General features: G+C 60.4%; 1 protein-coding gene across 3 annotated transcripts; it reads right to left on the minus strand.

Annotated features, from left to right (window-relative positions):
* Window positions 1-1255: 1255 nt before the first annotated feature.
* SIPA1 (signal-induced proliferation-associated 1) lies at window positions 1256-12618 on the minus strand. 3 transcript variants are annotated; one of them, XM_036995847.2, is made up of 17 exons: window positions 12498-12618; window positions 11091-11270; window positions 9429-10177; window positions 8768-8895; window positions 8510-8686; window positions 6344-6518; window positions 5622-5725; window positions 5199-5356; window positions 4507-5116; window positions 3957-4231; window positions 2769-2987; window positions 2545-2656; window positions 2343-2451; window positions 2161-2262; window positions 2016-2070; window positions 1728-1806; window positions 1256-1635 (listed from the first exon to the last, which is right to left on the minus strand). In XM_036995847.2, exons 3-17 carry the CDS (start codon window positions 10099-10101, stop codon window positions 1489-1491), a joined length of 3123 nt encoding a protein of 1040 aa, XP_036851742.2. In that variant the 5' UTR covers window positions 10102-10177; window positions 11091-11270; window positions 12498-12618; the 3' UTR covers window positions 1256-1488. The 3 variants fall into 3 exon arrangements, with proteins under 3 accessions (XP_036851742.2, XP_036851740.2, XP_036851741.2); XM_036995845.2 differs by having other exon boundaries at window positions 2769-2990; XM_036995846.2 differs by lacking the exon at window positions 12498-12618 and adding an exon at window positions 12419-12437 and having other exon boundaries at window positions 2769-2990.
* Window positions 12619-13026: the final 408 nt, after the last annotated feature.

Raw genomic sequence — 13026 nt, forward strand, 5'->3', positions numbered from 1 at the left:
ACCCGACGCACGCGCAGTAGGGTTAATGAAAGTCCTCACGTGCGCATGCGCACAAGAGATTCTGCAACGGGAAAACCAGGTGAAGCGCGTCGGAAAACTATTTTGGGGCCGATATCGTTTATGTTCCGGGCTTCGCACTGTTGCGGGAGGGTGAAGGCGGAGGCAAGCAGGATATTAGTGAGACATTGCAAAAGCTAGTGCATCCTCTGGGAACACTGTAGACCTGGGCTTAGATCAGTGGAAGGAAGAGGCCAGCAGACGGCGGAATGTTGAGGAACCGGAAAGTGCCTGGGCAGTCGAGCTAGTGCGCCAGACTCTTGGCCAGTGGGCGGAGCCTGAAGCAGCGCAGGCCACTCAAGGACGAGGCCAAGCTGTACTTCTGCGCGAGGGGCGGAACCCGAGCGTGCCAAGCAGGCCAGGACCCAGAGGAACGTGGCGTGGAGCGCCCGGGGAGGCGGGCCTGGGTGGAGCCGAGGCACTGTGGGCGGGGCCAGGGCGAGCCAGAGGAGGGACGTGGGAGGGTGAGGGGTTCTAACCGGAGGATGCCCGTGACGGAGCCCCAGGGTGGAACAAGTGACCCCAAGTTCTCCAGCTCGGGCCACGCCTCTTCTTTTTTGGCTTTTTCAGTGCCCTGCCGTGACCTCCCGAGATCACCGGAATAGCGTTTTCATGGCCCTTCCCACACTCCCTTGGTGACCTCATCATGCTCACGACTAATCAATCCAAAGGCTTGTCTCCAGCCCAGACCTGTGTCTTGCGCGAGCCCACCAAACATCTCATTGTGACGGGTCGAGGGAGTGCCAGGCTTGGGGGCTCAACTACTACATGAGAGGTGAGGCCTGCATTTGGTGAAGGGCCTTGCCAGGTGAGAAGGCCTTTATGAGCGGACATGGTCAGCTCTCAACCCTAAGCTTGGTCGGTCCCCAGCTCTGCAGATCTACTCTCTGCCTCTGCCCCTGATCTCAGCCCCTCAGATTTGGTTCCAGGCCAGGGGCCTGGCTGGGCCTGGCTCAGACGACTAAGCAGAACTAGATGTGGGGTGTGGCCACCTGCTTCTCATCAGACCAAATAAATGTTGTGGAAAAGAAGCCAAGGAGTAGCCTAGCTTCAGAGAACCCCCTCAGTGAATGTCAGCCCAATCCTGAGCCAATGTCCCCCAGGGCCTGCCCTCCAAAGTGGTCCTGGGAATTTGCCCTGGGCCTCTAGGGGCAAAACCCCATCCCCTGCCAAGAATGAACACCCCCGCAGACACAAATAACAGTCGCTTCTTTACTCCCTGAAGTTCCCCTTTTCTCTACAGAATATTTACAAACAGGGATGGGGTAAGGGCAACTTCACCACCAAATAATGGGCTGGGGAGTGGGGGCAGTGCTAGGATGCGCCTCTGCACAGGGAGAGTTCCTGAGGAGGGCCTGGGGCCCGGTGTGACCCAAGTGTCCTGAAGGACCTGAGCAGGTCCATAGCCAGGCTGAGGCTGGACCAGACAGTTCAGGCCAGGTCAGTGGTGGGTGAGCCCAGCTGCTTGGAGGCCAGAAGCAGGCGGGTGGCTGCACTCTCTGATTCAGCCTGCAGCCGCCGGTTGTTGTGCCGTAGATTTCGCACCTCCTCCTCCAGGGCTGCCCTATCGGCTTTCTCCTGGGACGCAGGGAGAGGCAGTTGTCAGAGCAGCCAACCCCCTTTCCCAGGCAGCCCTGTAATTCCCCACCTACCCCAGCCCATCCCATCACCTTCTGCAGGTCATCCTGCAGCTTCCTGAGCATGGACTCCAGGTGAGAGACCTTCTCTGACAGGCTCCCTGGTTCTGGCCTGAGGACATGGAGGTCAGGACTCAGCAGGACCAGGGTAGAGGGCAGCACCACAGGCTGGCTCCCAGACCCACTTGAATGGGAGGGGCCTAACTCTCGTCTTCTCAGACTTATGTGTATGTGAACGGGACAGTGCTTAACTCCAATGGATGGATGCAAACGGGATCACATAGGATGGAGAAAGGACTATTTCTGGGTGGGGAGACTTACTCAGCATCAGACTTTGGAGTTCCCTTGGCATCTCCACTCTCTGGGATGGGCTGTCCTGTGGGGGCAGAAGGACCATTTGGGCAAGTAGGTAAAGGGAGAAAGAGCCCCAGCCTGGCTCAACCCCGCAGTGCTCTGGTGGCCTCACCCTCCCGGGACAGCGACTCCAAGATGGTGTTGCAAGTGGAGGCAATCTCCGAGATGGACTGCCACTCGTCTTCCAGGGTCTCACTGCCTGCCTCTGACATGACTGTGGGCACAGGGAGGTGGGTTCAGCCAGGGCAGCCCAGGCCAGCGCCCCCCTCCTATGCCCACTCACTCCATACTCACTTTTGCTGATGGAGTTCCGCAGAGACAAGGTTCTTGGCAGGAAGGAGGCCCTCAGCTCTGGGGCTGAGTCACCCCTGTCCTCACAGTCACTGGGGCTTCCTAGGCCGTCCTGAGGAGCAGAAATGGGTATGGATGCAGTGACACCCACCAGCACCATGTGCCCAGCTCGCTCACTGGGCTCTGGAGCTTTGTTTCTGCTCACCTGGGTGGGGGGTGTCTCCCCGCCAGCACTAGGTGTTGATGGCTTGGCCGTGGTGGCCAGGAGGAGGTCAGGGGTGGTGTTGGGCAGAACTGGGGCCTCATCTGATAGGGAACTGGTGAGAACAGGGACAGTTCAGCACAAGAAGGTGTATGCTGTGTTCCCTGCTTTCACAGAGGCCTGCCTGTGCCTCTGCAGGTTACAGAGGGAAGGCCAAGAGGGAGCACCTGCGGGGTGATGGTGAATTCTGGCTGTGCAGGAACTCAGTCCTCTCCTCAGCCAGATCCCCAGGCCCCGCAGGACTGCCACTGTTGTGCAGGCACACATGCAACAGCTGCTTCGTGGCAGGCAGCAGGGTCACTCCTGGGGCCTCATCCTGCACTGGCTCCGGGGCCCCACGCCGGCCGGGCTCCTGCAGGGACAGCGCGTACAGCTCCGAAAAGCTCCTGCTGGGGACGAAGGGGCAGCGTCAGGCAGGAACAGGTTCCCCCAGCATCCTGCCTCATCAGCACTGCTCCCAGCTCTGGCTGAGGCTCACTTGCAGAACTCTCCAAACTCCCTAACACAATGAAAAATGTTTGCCTGATTACTAGCCAGTTCATCCAGACTTAGGTTCAAATCCCACTGCTTCCTCTGTATTATCTGGGCAAATACTCTTAACATCAATTTCTCCATCTGTGAAGTGGGGATTACAGTACTGATCCCATAGCTTGCTGTTAGGATTTTAAATAACCACACAGGTAAATCACTTAGCATAAAAATTTAAACACTATTTTGAATGCTGTTCCTGCCTGACACTGCCCCCTTTCTCCCAGCCTGGGGATCAAATCCAACCTGTGCTTTTTTCCCTTTTTTTTTTTTGCAGATGTGTCTGTTTTTTTGTACTCCTGAAAGCCAAAAAATGGTTTTTTACCTTTTTAAATAGTTGAAAGAAATCAAAATAATATTTCATGATATGTGAAAACTACATAAAATTCAAATTTCAGTGTCCACAAATAAAGCATTAGTGGAACACTGCCATTCTTTCACATGTCAGCTATAGATGCTCCGGTGCTACAGCCGAGTTGGTAGCAGCAGCAAGGCCAGGTGGGCCAGGAAACATAAAATATTTACTATCTGGCCCTTTACAGAAAAAGGTCTGCATATCCTTGGCTTAGCGCAATAATGTTGTGTATTTGTGCATGGGGGTAATAACACTTTAAAAAGATATTGGGGGCTGCTATTTGATTTTTTGAGCAAGGAGGACAGTGTGCTTAGTTGGCTTCATTCTGGACAGTGTGGGTCAGAGATTGAGACGTGGGATTCTCAAGAAGTTAAGGCCTCCACACGGTATTCCTTAGAGAATGTTAATGGAGTGTTAATGGAAACACTGAGGGTGGCCAGCTGCCCATCCTCCCACCCCCTGGCGCCCTGACCTGCGGGGTCGGCCGCTCTCGTCTGGGGGCAGGACCGTGACGCAGACCTTGGGCGCAGAGCGCAGCAGCTGGGCAGTGGCCTCTGGGCCAAGGCTGGGCAGCGCCTGGCCGCACACGCGCAGCAGACGCGCCCCGGGCCGCAACCCCGCAGTCTCTGCGAACGTGAAGCGCTCCACGTGTGTGATGAAGCCCTCGGCGTCCACCTCGAAACCCAGGCGGCCTTGGCCGTCGCGAGGCAGCGCCAGCTCACGGGTCTCGCAGCCGCGGCTCACCAGCTGGGGTGCGGCAGGGCGTGAGCTGGACTGCCCGGAGGAGGGGCCCCGGGCCACCCAGACCTTTCCACACCCCCTGAGGCGGGCATGACTAATCCACCTGGCAGATGAGAGCCCGCGTCTCAGATACCAGAAGTCACTCGCCCGAGGGTCCCCCGTTCAGGCTTCCCCAGCTGCCAGGCTGGGGGTGCCCGCCCCCTGACTTTTCCCTCCAGAGAAGCCGCGGCGGGCGCGAGGGGTTCCAAGGCAGGCTCCACCCCCCTCCCCCCAGGCCTCACCTGCAAACGCGCCACCACCTCGCCGACCGCCTGGCCGGGGGGCCCGTCGAGCCGCAGCGTGATAGCCTCCCCGCGGCCGTGGTACAGGTCGAGCTGCTGCTCGGAGAAGGTCCAAGCCAGCACGTCGCGACAAGCACTGTTGAAGACTACGCGGCCGTCGCGCGGAGCCACCAGCACCAGCGCTTCGGCCGAGATGCCCAGTAGGCAGGGCACCTCGGCGCGGTCCGGGCCGCCTGTCTCGGCCGCAGCCGCGCCCCGCGCTCCGGGCGCGGCGCGCACACCCCACACCAGCGCACCCGCCGCCTGCAGCTCGGCGCCCGGGCCCCGAGGGGGCGCCCGCCGCCTCCCGCCCAGAGAGGGCAGGCCAAAGCGCGAAACCGAGTCCAGCGACGTAGTGGTCACCTCGTTGGTGGCCAGATCCTGCAGGTACTGCTGGCGTGTGCGCGTGGCCATGGCGTGGAACTGACGTGCGTGGCCTGCTGCCTGCTCGCCATTGAGCGCCTTGGCCAGCAAGAAGGCCCGGAAATCAGCGTTGGCGGTGAAGGGACCTCCGCCAGAGGGCAGAACAGGCCCAAAGGCGGGTGTGTCCTGGGTGCGACTCACTGCCACCCTGCGAGGAGGAGGCGCGACAGTCAGGTGCAACTAGGGAGGGTCTGTGGCTGTGGCATAACTGGGACGACACTGGTGCCCACCTGTAGGAGGTGTGAGAAGTGCACGGGGCGTGCGCCCGCACCACTAGGAACACATGCTGGAAGTGTGAGCGGATGGTGGTGGGGCAGAAGGGCTTACTGCCGGGTTCCTGGAACACTATGGTCACAATGTCGTTGCCGATGTGGCGCTTTCGCAGAAGCTGGGCGTTAGAAGGGGGGTGTGAGCAGGGCCTGCTGTCTCCCCAGGTCCCCCCTCATAGCCGCAGGATAGTGCCTGCGCACCAGCGGCTCCTCCCCCACCTGCCCCTGGGGTGTTTGAAGAGGGACAACTTCAAGGAGAGTTGGAGGGAGGGGGGACAGACAAAGCCCAGGCCAAGGCTCAAATATTGCCACCCACATTGTACCCCCCCATGGCTCCTCAGAAGCCCCTGGCTAACCCCCGCCCACATCCTAGCCCCCTCACACCTGCTGCTGGTTGTTGGGGGTGTAAGGTAGCATCGTGGACACATGGAACATGATCTCATGGTCTTGGTATGTGGTGTAGAGAGAGTGTGTCCCCGTCGAATCCGCTGTGGTCAGGAAGTTGGGTACACAGGGAAAGCAAGAGGAATCTCAGTGGCTTGAACCTGCTGTCTCTGCATGCAGTCTGGATGCTAGTTAACCCTTCATGCATCCACCAATGTCCAGGCCTCAAGGTCTAAGGACCTCAGTCTTGGCTTCTCCCCTTGCCCTCCCCAGAGAGGCTCAGCCTCCAGCCAAGGGCAGGGTGGGGCAGGGTGGGGGGCAGATGTTGGCCCAGGCACCCGCATACGTAGAGTAGCGGAGAGAGTAGAAGGCAGGCACGAGGTGCTCGATAAAAACACCTCCCAGGTGGGGCCCTTCCAACTTGGAGGCTGGGCTGGTAGAATATGTGTGTTTGATGGTGGGGTGATGCCCCCAAACCCCAGCCCCAACTCGGGCTGTAGAGCACGAAGACCGTTGGAGGACAGTCCTATCCGCTCCTCCCAGCCCTTGGCTTGGCCTTGTCAGCTCCTCACTGATGTCCCCACTCTACCCAGAGAACTCTCCAGCCCTGGCCCCGACCATAGGACAGTACGGGACAGAGAAGTGATAAGGCAGCTTGCTCTCCCCAGGGCAGCCTGCCACGCAGCACAGGTATGCCCCACCCTCCAGCCCCTGAGCCTTACTTTTGGTGTCCAGCTGGGCCCGGTAACTCTCGAAGCCTTTGAGCCGCACCACATCGCCCAGCAGGGTGAGGAACTGCATGAAGGCTGGTCCTGCCTCCTGGTTGTTGTACATCTCCTCCTCCGAGCCCTGGTCCGCCCGGCAGTACAGGATGCCCACCTTGCGCTGGAAGCTCAGCTTGGGGAGGGCACAGGCAGAAGGCACAGGCCTCAGTGCCCCCAGCCCCTCTGGGCCTTGGGGAATGGATGGGACACTGGCCTGGGGCTGGGCTGCTTTGATGTGCGGCCCTGAGCACTGCCTCTCTAAGCTACCTGTGTGTCTTCACCTATCCAGTGGATTCAGTCTGTCCTCCCAGTGCTCAGGAGAGTAGAGGAGGTCACAGGTGGGAAGGGACCAGGAGGGGAATGGTTCTCAAGTGACCACAAGGGACGTGACTAGAGGAAAGGACCCTGCTCATTGCGCTCTCGAGCCCAATATGTTCACATTGTCATTTTATTTCAAGGCTGGCCTGTCCTCTCCCCTCCTCAGAATCCCAGGCACTCCCAGCCCAGCCTCCAGAGGCTTTGAGCCCCACACCACCTCCACTTACTCTCTGCTCCTAGCTCCTTTGGCTTCTTTCCATTTGGGGTAACTGCTCAGCCTAAGGGGCCCTGGACCCATGCAAACAAGCCCCAGGCCCCTCCTGCTCTGGCTTCCTTTCTCCATACTCAGCTGTCAATGTCCCCGGTCCCAACTTTAATTTTGCCTCCAAACCCCTGAAGCTCTGCATCCATCTAAACCCTAGCTCCCTCTTACAGGCCCCGGGCATGGCCTCACCCTGGCACCCTCTCGCCTGGAATGGCACTTGGGACTTCCCTTTGCCTGAAACCCCAGGGACCCCACACTCTTGTGCCTGGGCTGCTTCTCCACCCACTCTCCTTGCCTTCAGTGACTGCAGTAGCCAACTGCATGACATGACACCCCTGCATCTGCCTCTAGCCCTGAACCTTTTCCAGAGCTCCAGACCCATTTCTCCAGCTGCCAGGACGTCCTCTGCACCTCACCTCCTCATTGTGATTCTCCCATCCTGCCCATCAACCCTAGATTGCCACCTCCTCATCACCTCTGCCATCACTACCATAAGGTCTGGCCTGGATGACTGCAACAGCCTTCAGTCCGGCCTCCCTGTCCCTCCAGCCTAGCCCCCACATTGCAGGCCAGATGGCTGCTCCACCTCTCAGATCTTCCATAGCTCCCAAATGCCCTCAAGATCAAATGCAAGCCTTTCCTATTTCTTCCTCCCAAGCCCTACTCCAGTCACACTGAAGGCCTACAGGATCCCAGTGTGACCCGCTTCAGTCACTGAGCCATTGCTCAGGTAGTTTCTTCTGCCCAGAAAACCCCTCTTCTTCCTCGCTCAAACCCGTGCATTTCCTCCATGATGCTAAACCCCTTCCCAAGGAAGGGCTGTCAGCATTACCTTGTTTCCCCAAGAAGCCCTTAACAATCCCCTTCACTGTTATCCTGCCCCACAATTACCCACGATTCTCTGTGGGTCTCTCTCCCCCACCTGGCCCTGAGCTGGTCTGGACATGTCCCCGGCATCCAGTCTGGGACCTGGCACCAAGAAGGTGTGCAAAGTGTCTGTTGAATGATCAACAGACTGAATGACAGGAAAAGAATCAGGGCCAGCTGGCACCTTTCAGCACAGGGTAGGGAAGGACTTCGACTGTGGGCTTGAGCGGTCCCACAGTGGAATGCACAGCTCCAGGAAGGAGTGAGCGCCTTGGGCCTTGCTGAGCAAATTGACAAGAGAACGAGAGGGACTTGCAGGAAGCGGGAGTTGCGGGGAGGTGTCAGACCAGGGCTTCTCAACTGAAATGTACTTAGGAGTCACCTCGGGACTTCAGCACATTAGCAGGCTTTGACTCAGTAGGTCAGTAGGTCTGGAACGAGGCCCAGGAATCTGCATTTCTAAGAAGTTCCCAGATGATGTAGATGCTGCTGGTCTACAGACCTTACTTTGAGAGGCAAGGCCCCAGATGACTTCTGACGTGCTCTTGCTGAAAGGCCAGCTGTCCTGGGCCAATTCAGGATCAGGGTCAGAGCCAGGTGACTGGGAGGTGGGCTGGCCAGGCTGGGTCAGACCGGGTCTACCTGTAGGGCTGGGGGACGCCTAGGCCACTCACCACTTGTTCATCCAGCGTGAGCAGCGTGCGCGGCACCTTTGGTGAAGCTGAGCCCAGGCGCAGACAGGTTGGGCTTAGCCGCGGCGCCACATGCTCCAGAAGCTTCCTCGGGGACAGGCCCCGCGGGGTCCCCGGCGGCAGCGCATCCTCCGAGATGGTGCCGCGGAGGGTCCGGAGCTGAGGAAGAGATGTAGGGGCATTCAGGATCCATTCAGGCTGTGGAGGAGGCAATCCTCTGACGCCATGACCCAGGCGCACCTGCGTGGTCCGCACAATGATGCGGTAGCTGTGCAGAGTGCCCCCTCCGCTGCTCTCCTTCTCTTCCCGCCGCAGGCTCACGGCCACTGGGCCCAGCATGTCGTCCAGTCCAAAGAAGTTCTGGTGTTCTGTAGGGGCGCCCGCATTCTACCAAGCCAAATCAGGACCCCCTACACTCTTGCCCCGCCCCTCTTCAGCCCCGCCCACATCACACCTCGCCAGACCCGGGGGACCAATGCCTGCCTGCTCCCAAGGCCGGATCCTGCCACAGCCCCGCCCACCATGCCCATGTTTCCCTCCGGGATGTCTGGGGCCCTCCCCTCGGGGCTCTGACCAGGACAGGGTTCCCGGGTGCAGGGGTTCTCAGGCGTCAGTTTTCATCTCACAGAAATGTAGATAGGGAATCTCTCTCCAGCCTGGCTCTCCAACATATGAGGATGAACCAGATGTTGTCAGGGTGTGCGTGGCTGTGGGCAGAGGCTGGGGCTGGCCTCTGGGATGTGGCTAAAGCAGGGTCCAGCAGGGGCAGGTTTGGCCCTGGGGACAGAGCTCAACCCTTCATACAGCCCAAGACTTGACAAGGAAAGGACAGCTCATGAGCCCTGCTGTGTGCACTACAGCAACAGGGTGGTCTTGCCCCTCCCCAGCAGCCTTCCCTCACCTTTACTGTAGAAGTATTTGCGATAGTAGCCTGCACCCAGGTCGGCATGCTCCAGGCTGTAGGCCAAGGTTCGGTTCTGTGGCTCCTCCAGGATGGACACAGCCGCATTGGGCAGTGCAGGGGGCACAGGTGGGGACACTGGTCCACCCAGGCCCAGCTCGCCCTCACCCCCGAGCTCACTCACAAAACCAGGAGCCTCAAGCAGGAGGTCTGAGCTGGCAGTCCGGTCCTCAGCTGAGGCTGGGGTCCCCAAGCTGGACTCTGCATGGCCCCCTGTCCCCCTTGGTCTTGGAGACCAGTCAAAGAGCAGGCTCTGCACGTCATAGTGGGCAAACCAGTGGGGCTGAGGTGCTGGTGGGAAAGCGGGCTCCGGCTCCTCGGCCGGCAGCCCCAGCAGTGCCAATGGATCAGTGAAAAGCCGGGTGGGGGCCGCAGCAGGGCGGCTTGCCTCCTCGTGGCTGTGGGCACGGGCGCGAGGGCTCGCTGGTATTGGGGGCCGGGCCTCGCCTGCATCACTGCCGCTGCGCAGAAGTGGACCTCGGGCTGGCCTCGGCTCGAAGGTGTGCGGTGTCAGCGGGGGCCGTGCTGGCTGGCGCAGCTTGCGGGCAAAGAGGTCATCAGTGGGCGCAGGGGCCATGCCCCGCCGAGGACTCCCCACGCCACTGGCCCACATGGCCTGGCTCTCCAGGGGCCGGGTCTCATTGGCAGGCCTGGGTGGTTGGTGCCCTGCCGGCAGGCTGGTTCCTGCCCTAAGGGAGGAGGGGGCTGCTCAGAGGGGCCAGGGGAGAAAACAGGAACCCAGTCCCCAGCCTGGTCCTCCACCACACGGGTTGGCTTCCGGCCCCCTCCAAGATCATCAAAGCCGCTTCCGCTTTCCTGGCCACTTCCTCGTCTGCTTGGGGCTGAGGTTTCCAGCCCCCTCCTCCAGCATAGCGCTGGGCAGGACCAGGCCTGGGCTGTCGGGGCGTTGGCCCTGAGGGTCTTTGGAGCCTGGGCAGCCCTGGCACTGCCAGGGTCCTCTAGTTCTTACCCACACACCTTGGCTTTGGCCTGAGCTCAGAGTGAGGGTCCCTATCACAGCCTGGACCAACTGGATAGATGTTTTGTCTCAGCTGAGACGGGAAACCCATGGGGCCACTGGTGTCTGGGTTCTGCCCACTTGACAAAGGGAGGACGTCCTGTCCCCAGAGACCTTCCTCCCTGCCCCTCCCACTTCCTCCAGGGTCCCTGAGGAGGTGAGCACCCAGAGGCCAGGTCTCAATTCCCTGGCCCTTGTGGCCTTAATACCTCAAGGACACAGGTTCCCAGGGGGCACTGGCAGGGCAGCAGGAAAAGCAAGAGGACTTCCTTCAGCACAGGAAGTAGCCCCAACTCTGGACCCAGCCCCACACTCAGCCCCACATCCTGAGGAAGGTGCTGGGGTCACACCAGCCCAGTCAGAGGACACAAGTCACCCTGGCCTGAAGGATAGGCCCAGGCTCACCTCCAGCAGATTACTGTAGCCATGCCTGGGGGCAGGGCTGGGAGTCATGCTGATGGGGCCCCCTTGCTAGAATTGGGACCCATGGGGACCTCTGCCTTCCTTGCCTCACTGGTGCTGACAGGGAGGTCTGAACCCCATGTGGCAATCAAACTGAGGTCCAGATAAGGGGATGCTCTTGCCTGAAGCAAATCCAGGGTAGAATTAGGATTTGAACCTGGGTCTGTCAATCTCCAGGATGTACAGTGCTGCACCTGCCCCCTCCTGTCCCTGTGTGCGTAGGTAGGGGTGCAGGTGGGGGGTTGGGCTGAGGCTCAACTTCTCACAGGATGTAAGACTGAGACACCCAAGGCCCCAGGGACCTGCAAAGTGCAGAAATGTGTCAAAGGCTAGGTGCAGATGAAACTGTGAGACTGTGACAAGGAGCCACCCCCAGGTGAACCCAGGATGGAGTGGCAGCTGGGCTAGGGATGTGGGGCCCCTCCACTAGGGACCTGCTGGTGGGTCTTCATGCATCACCCAGTGACACTGTATGTGGCTGGGCTGGGAACGGGTAGGGTCAAGGGCTCTGGGCAGCCCTTGGCTAAAGCTCCAGAACCCAGCAAGGGTAGGCCTCCCAAGTTCAGAGGGCCTTCTCCCTTGGTTTCTCCTAGAACAGGCTCTGCCACTGACCTGGAGCCTCTATTCTCTCATCTCTAAAATGGGGCTAACCATTTCTGTCCCCTCCCAACACTGCTGGGACACTGAAGCCAGTAAGACCAGCCATGTGTTAAGTGTGTGGTGTGCCAAGCTCTTGGGCCTGGGCTGTGGTGTGTGTGACACGTGACGTGGGGGAAGGGGCTGAGAGAGAGCTCTGTGCAGGCCCCTGCGGGTGGGCTGAGCTCTCATTATGCGAGCATGCACAGCTCATGGGCTGCCTCTTGCTCTGGCCCAGTGCCGGCTCTGGCCCTGACTTAGGGGGTGTCCTTGGGCTCTGCCCCCCACCCAGCAGCTTCACACAGGGTCCATTGAGGCCGATACATTCCTCCCAGCCTGTGTCACTGGCGGGGAGGGGGCCAGCCCCGCCCCCACAGATCCGGAAGGCCAGGCTGCCCCAGGAGGAGGCGCTGGACTCTTCCCAGCACATCTGGAGGTCATGACCCCAGTTCTGCTGCCAGGGGGCGCGACAGATGTTTCCTCCCAGGCCTGGCCCAGGACTGGGGGCGGTGTGCAAAGGCTGGAGAGGAGGCGACCCAGGGGGAAGGGGATCCCCAGAAGAGAGGGAGCCCCGCACACAGCCAGCCCGCAAGGGTGGTTGCCAGCGCTGCCTTAAAGGAGTTGGGGGCCGTGGCATCCACTTGCCTGCACACCGGCAAAGCCAGGCCGTCTACTCAAACGAGAGAGTGGGCCGCCGGCCGGAGGCAGGAGACTGGATGTGCTGACTCGGGACTAGAGCTGGAGCCCCGAGGGTGGTTGGGAGGGTGCAGGGGGCGAAAGCGGACAGGAACCCCCCCCCCTTCCACACACACACCACCCGGGCCCACTCCAGGCCACGTTCTCCCCTGTCTGGTCCGATCGCGATGCCTCCGGTCCCCCGCTCCCGCCGGTACCTCTGGGGCTCCCGCCCGGCGGCCGCCTCCCGCGCTGAGGTCCCGCTGCCGGCTCTCCCGCTGCCGCTCCGGGCGCCGGCTCCGCCTGGGGCGGGGCAATGCCGGGGGCGGGGCCGCAGCGGAGCGGGTGGGGCCGACCCGGGAGCTTTCTGCCGCGGGAAGCGCAGCGGGTGGGGATTCGACTGCCCGGCGGTCAGCCTGGGCGCGCAGTCTGAAGGCTCGACCTGAGCCAGGTCAGCCCAGCGAGCTACGGGGCCTCCAGCCCTCGGCTGAGAAACGCTAAGAGTACCCGCCTTCCAGATCAACTGGGAGGGCTGACTTGGACACTAGCGCCCAGCTCCGGCTGGTGCACAGCGGGTGCTCCTTATGAGCACTTGCTAAGCCCTGGGCCCTGCTCTACACATGCTTTCATTTACTCTTAAAACACCTTAGATAGGTGTCACCTCTTATACATATCTGGAGAAATTGGAAATGGCTCTGGCTAAGATCAAGGCTCTTAATTGTAGGAGTCAGCCACTGGAGATGAAAT

Source organism: Manis javanica, chromosome 11, assembly GCF_040802235.1.
Source record: "Manis javanica isolate MJ-LG chromosome 11, MJ_LKY, whole genome shotgun sequence".
Classification (NCBI taxonomy): domain Eukaryota; kingdom Metazoa; phylum Chordata; class Mammalia; order Pholidota; family Manidae; genus Manis; species Manis javanica.

Coding starts and splice junctions, on each gene's coding strand:
- SIPA1 (XM_036995845.2), bottom strand. CDS start 10,101: ATGTGGGCCAGTGGCGTGGGGAGTCCTCGGCGGGGCATGGCCCCTGCG. Junction 5,117..5,198: donor ACTTCTCACACCTCCTACAG/GTGGGCACCAGT, acceptor TCCTCCTCGCAG/GGTGGCAGTGAGTCGCACCC. Junction 2,991..3,956: donor GAGAGCGGCCGACCCCGCAG/GTCAGGGCGCCA, acceptor CTTCGTCCCCAG/CAGGAGCTTTTCGGAGCTGT.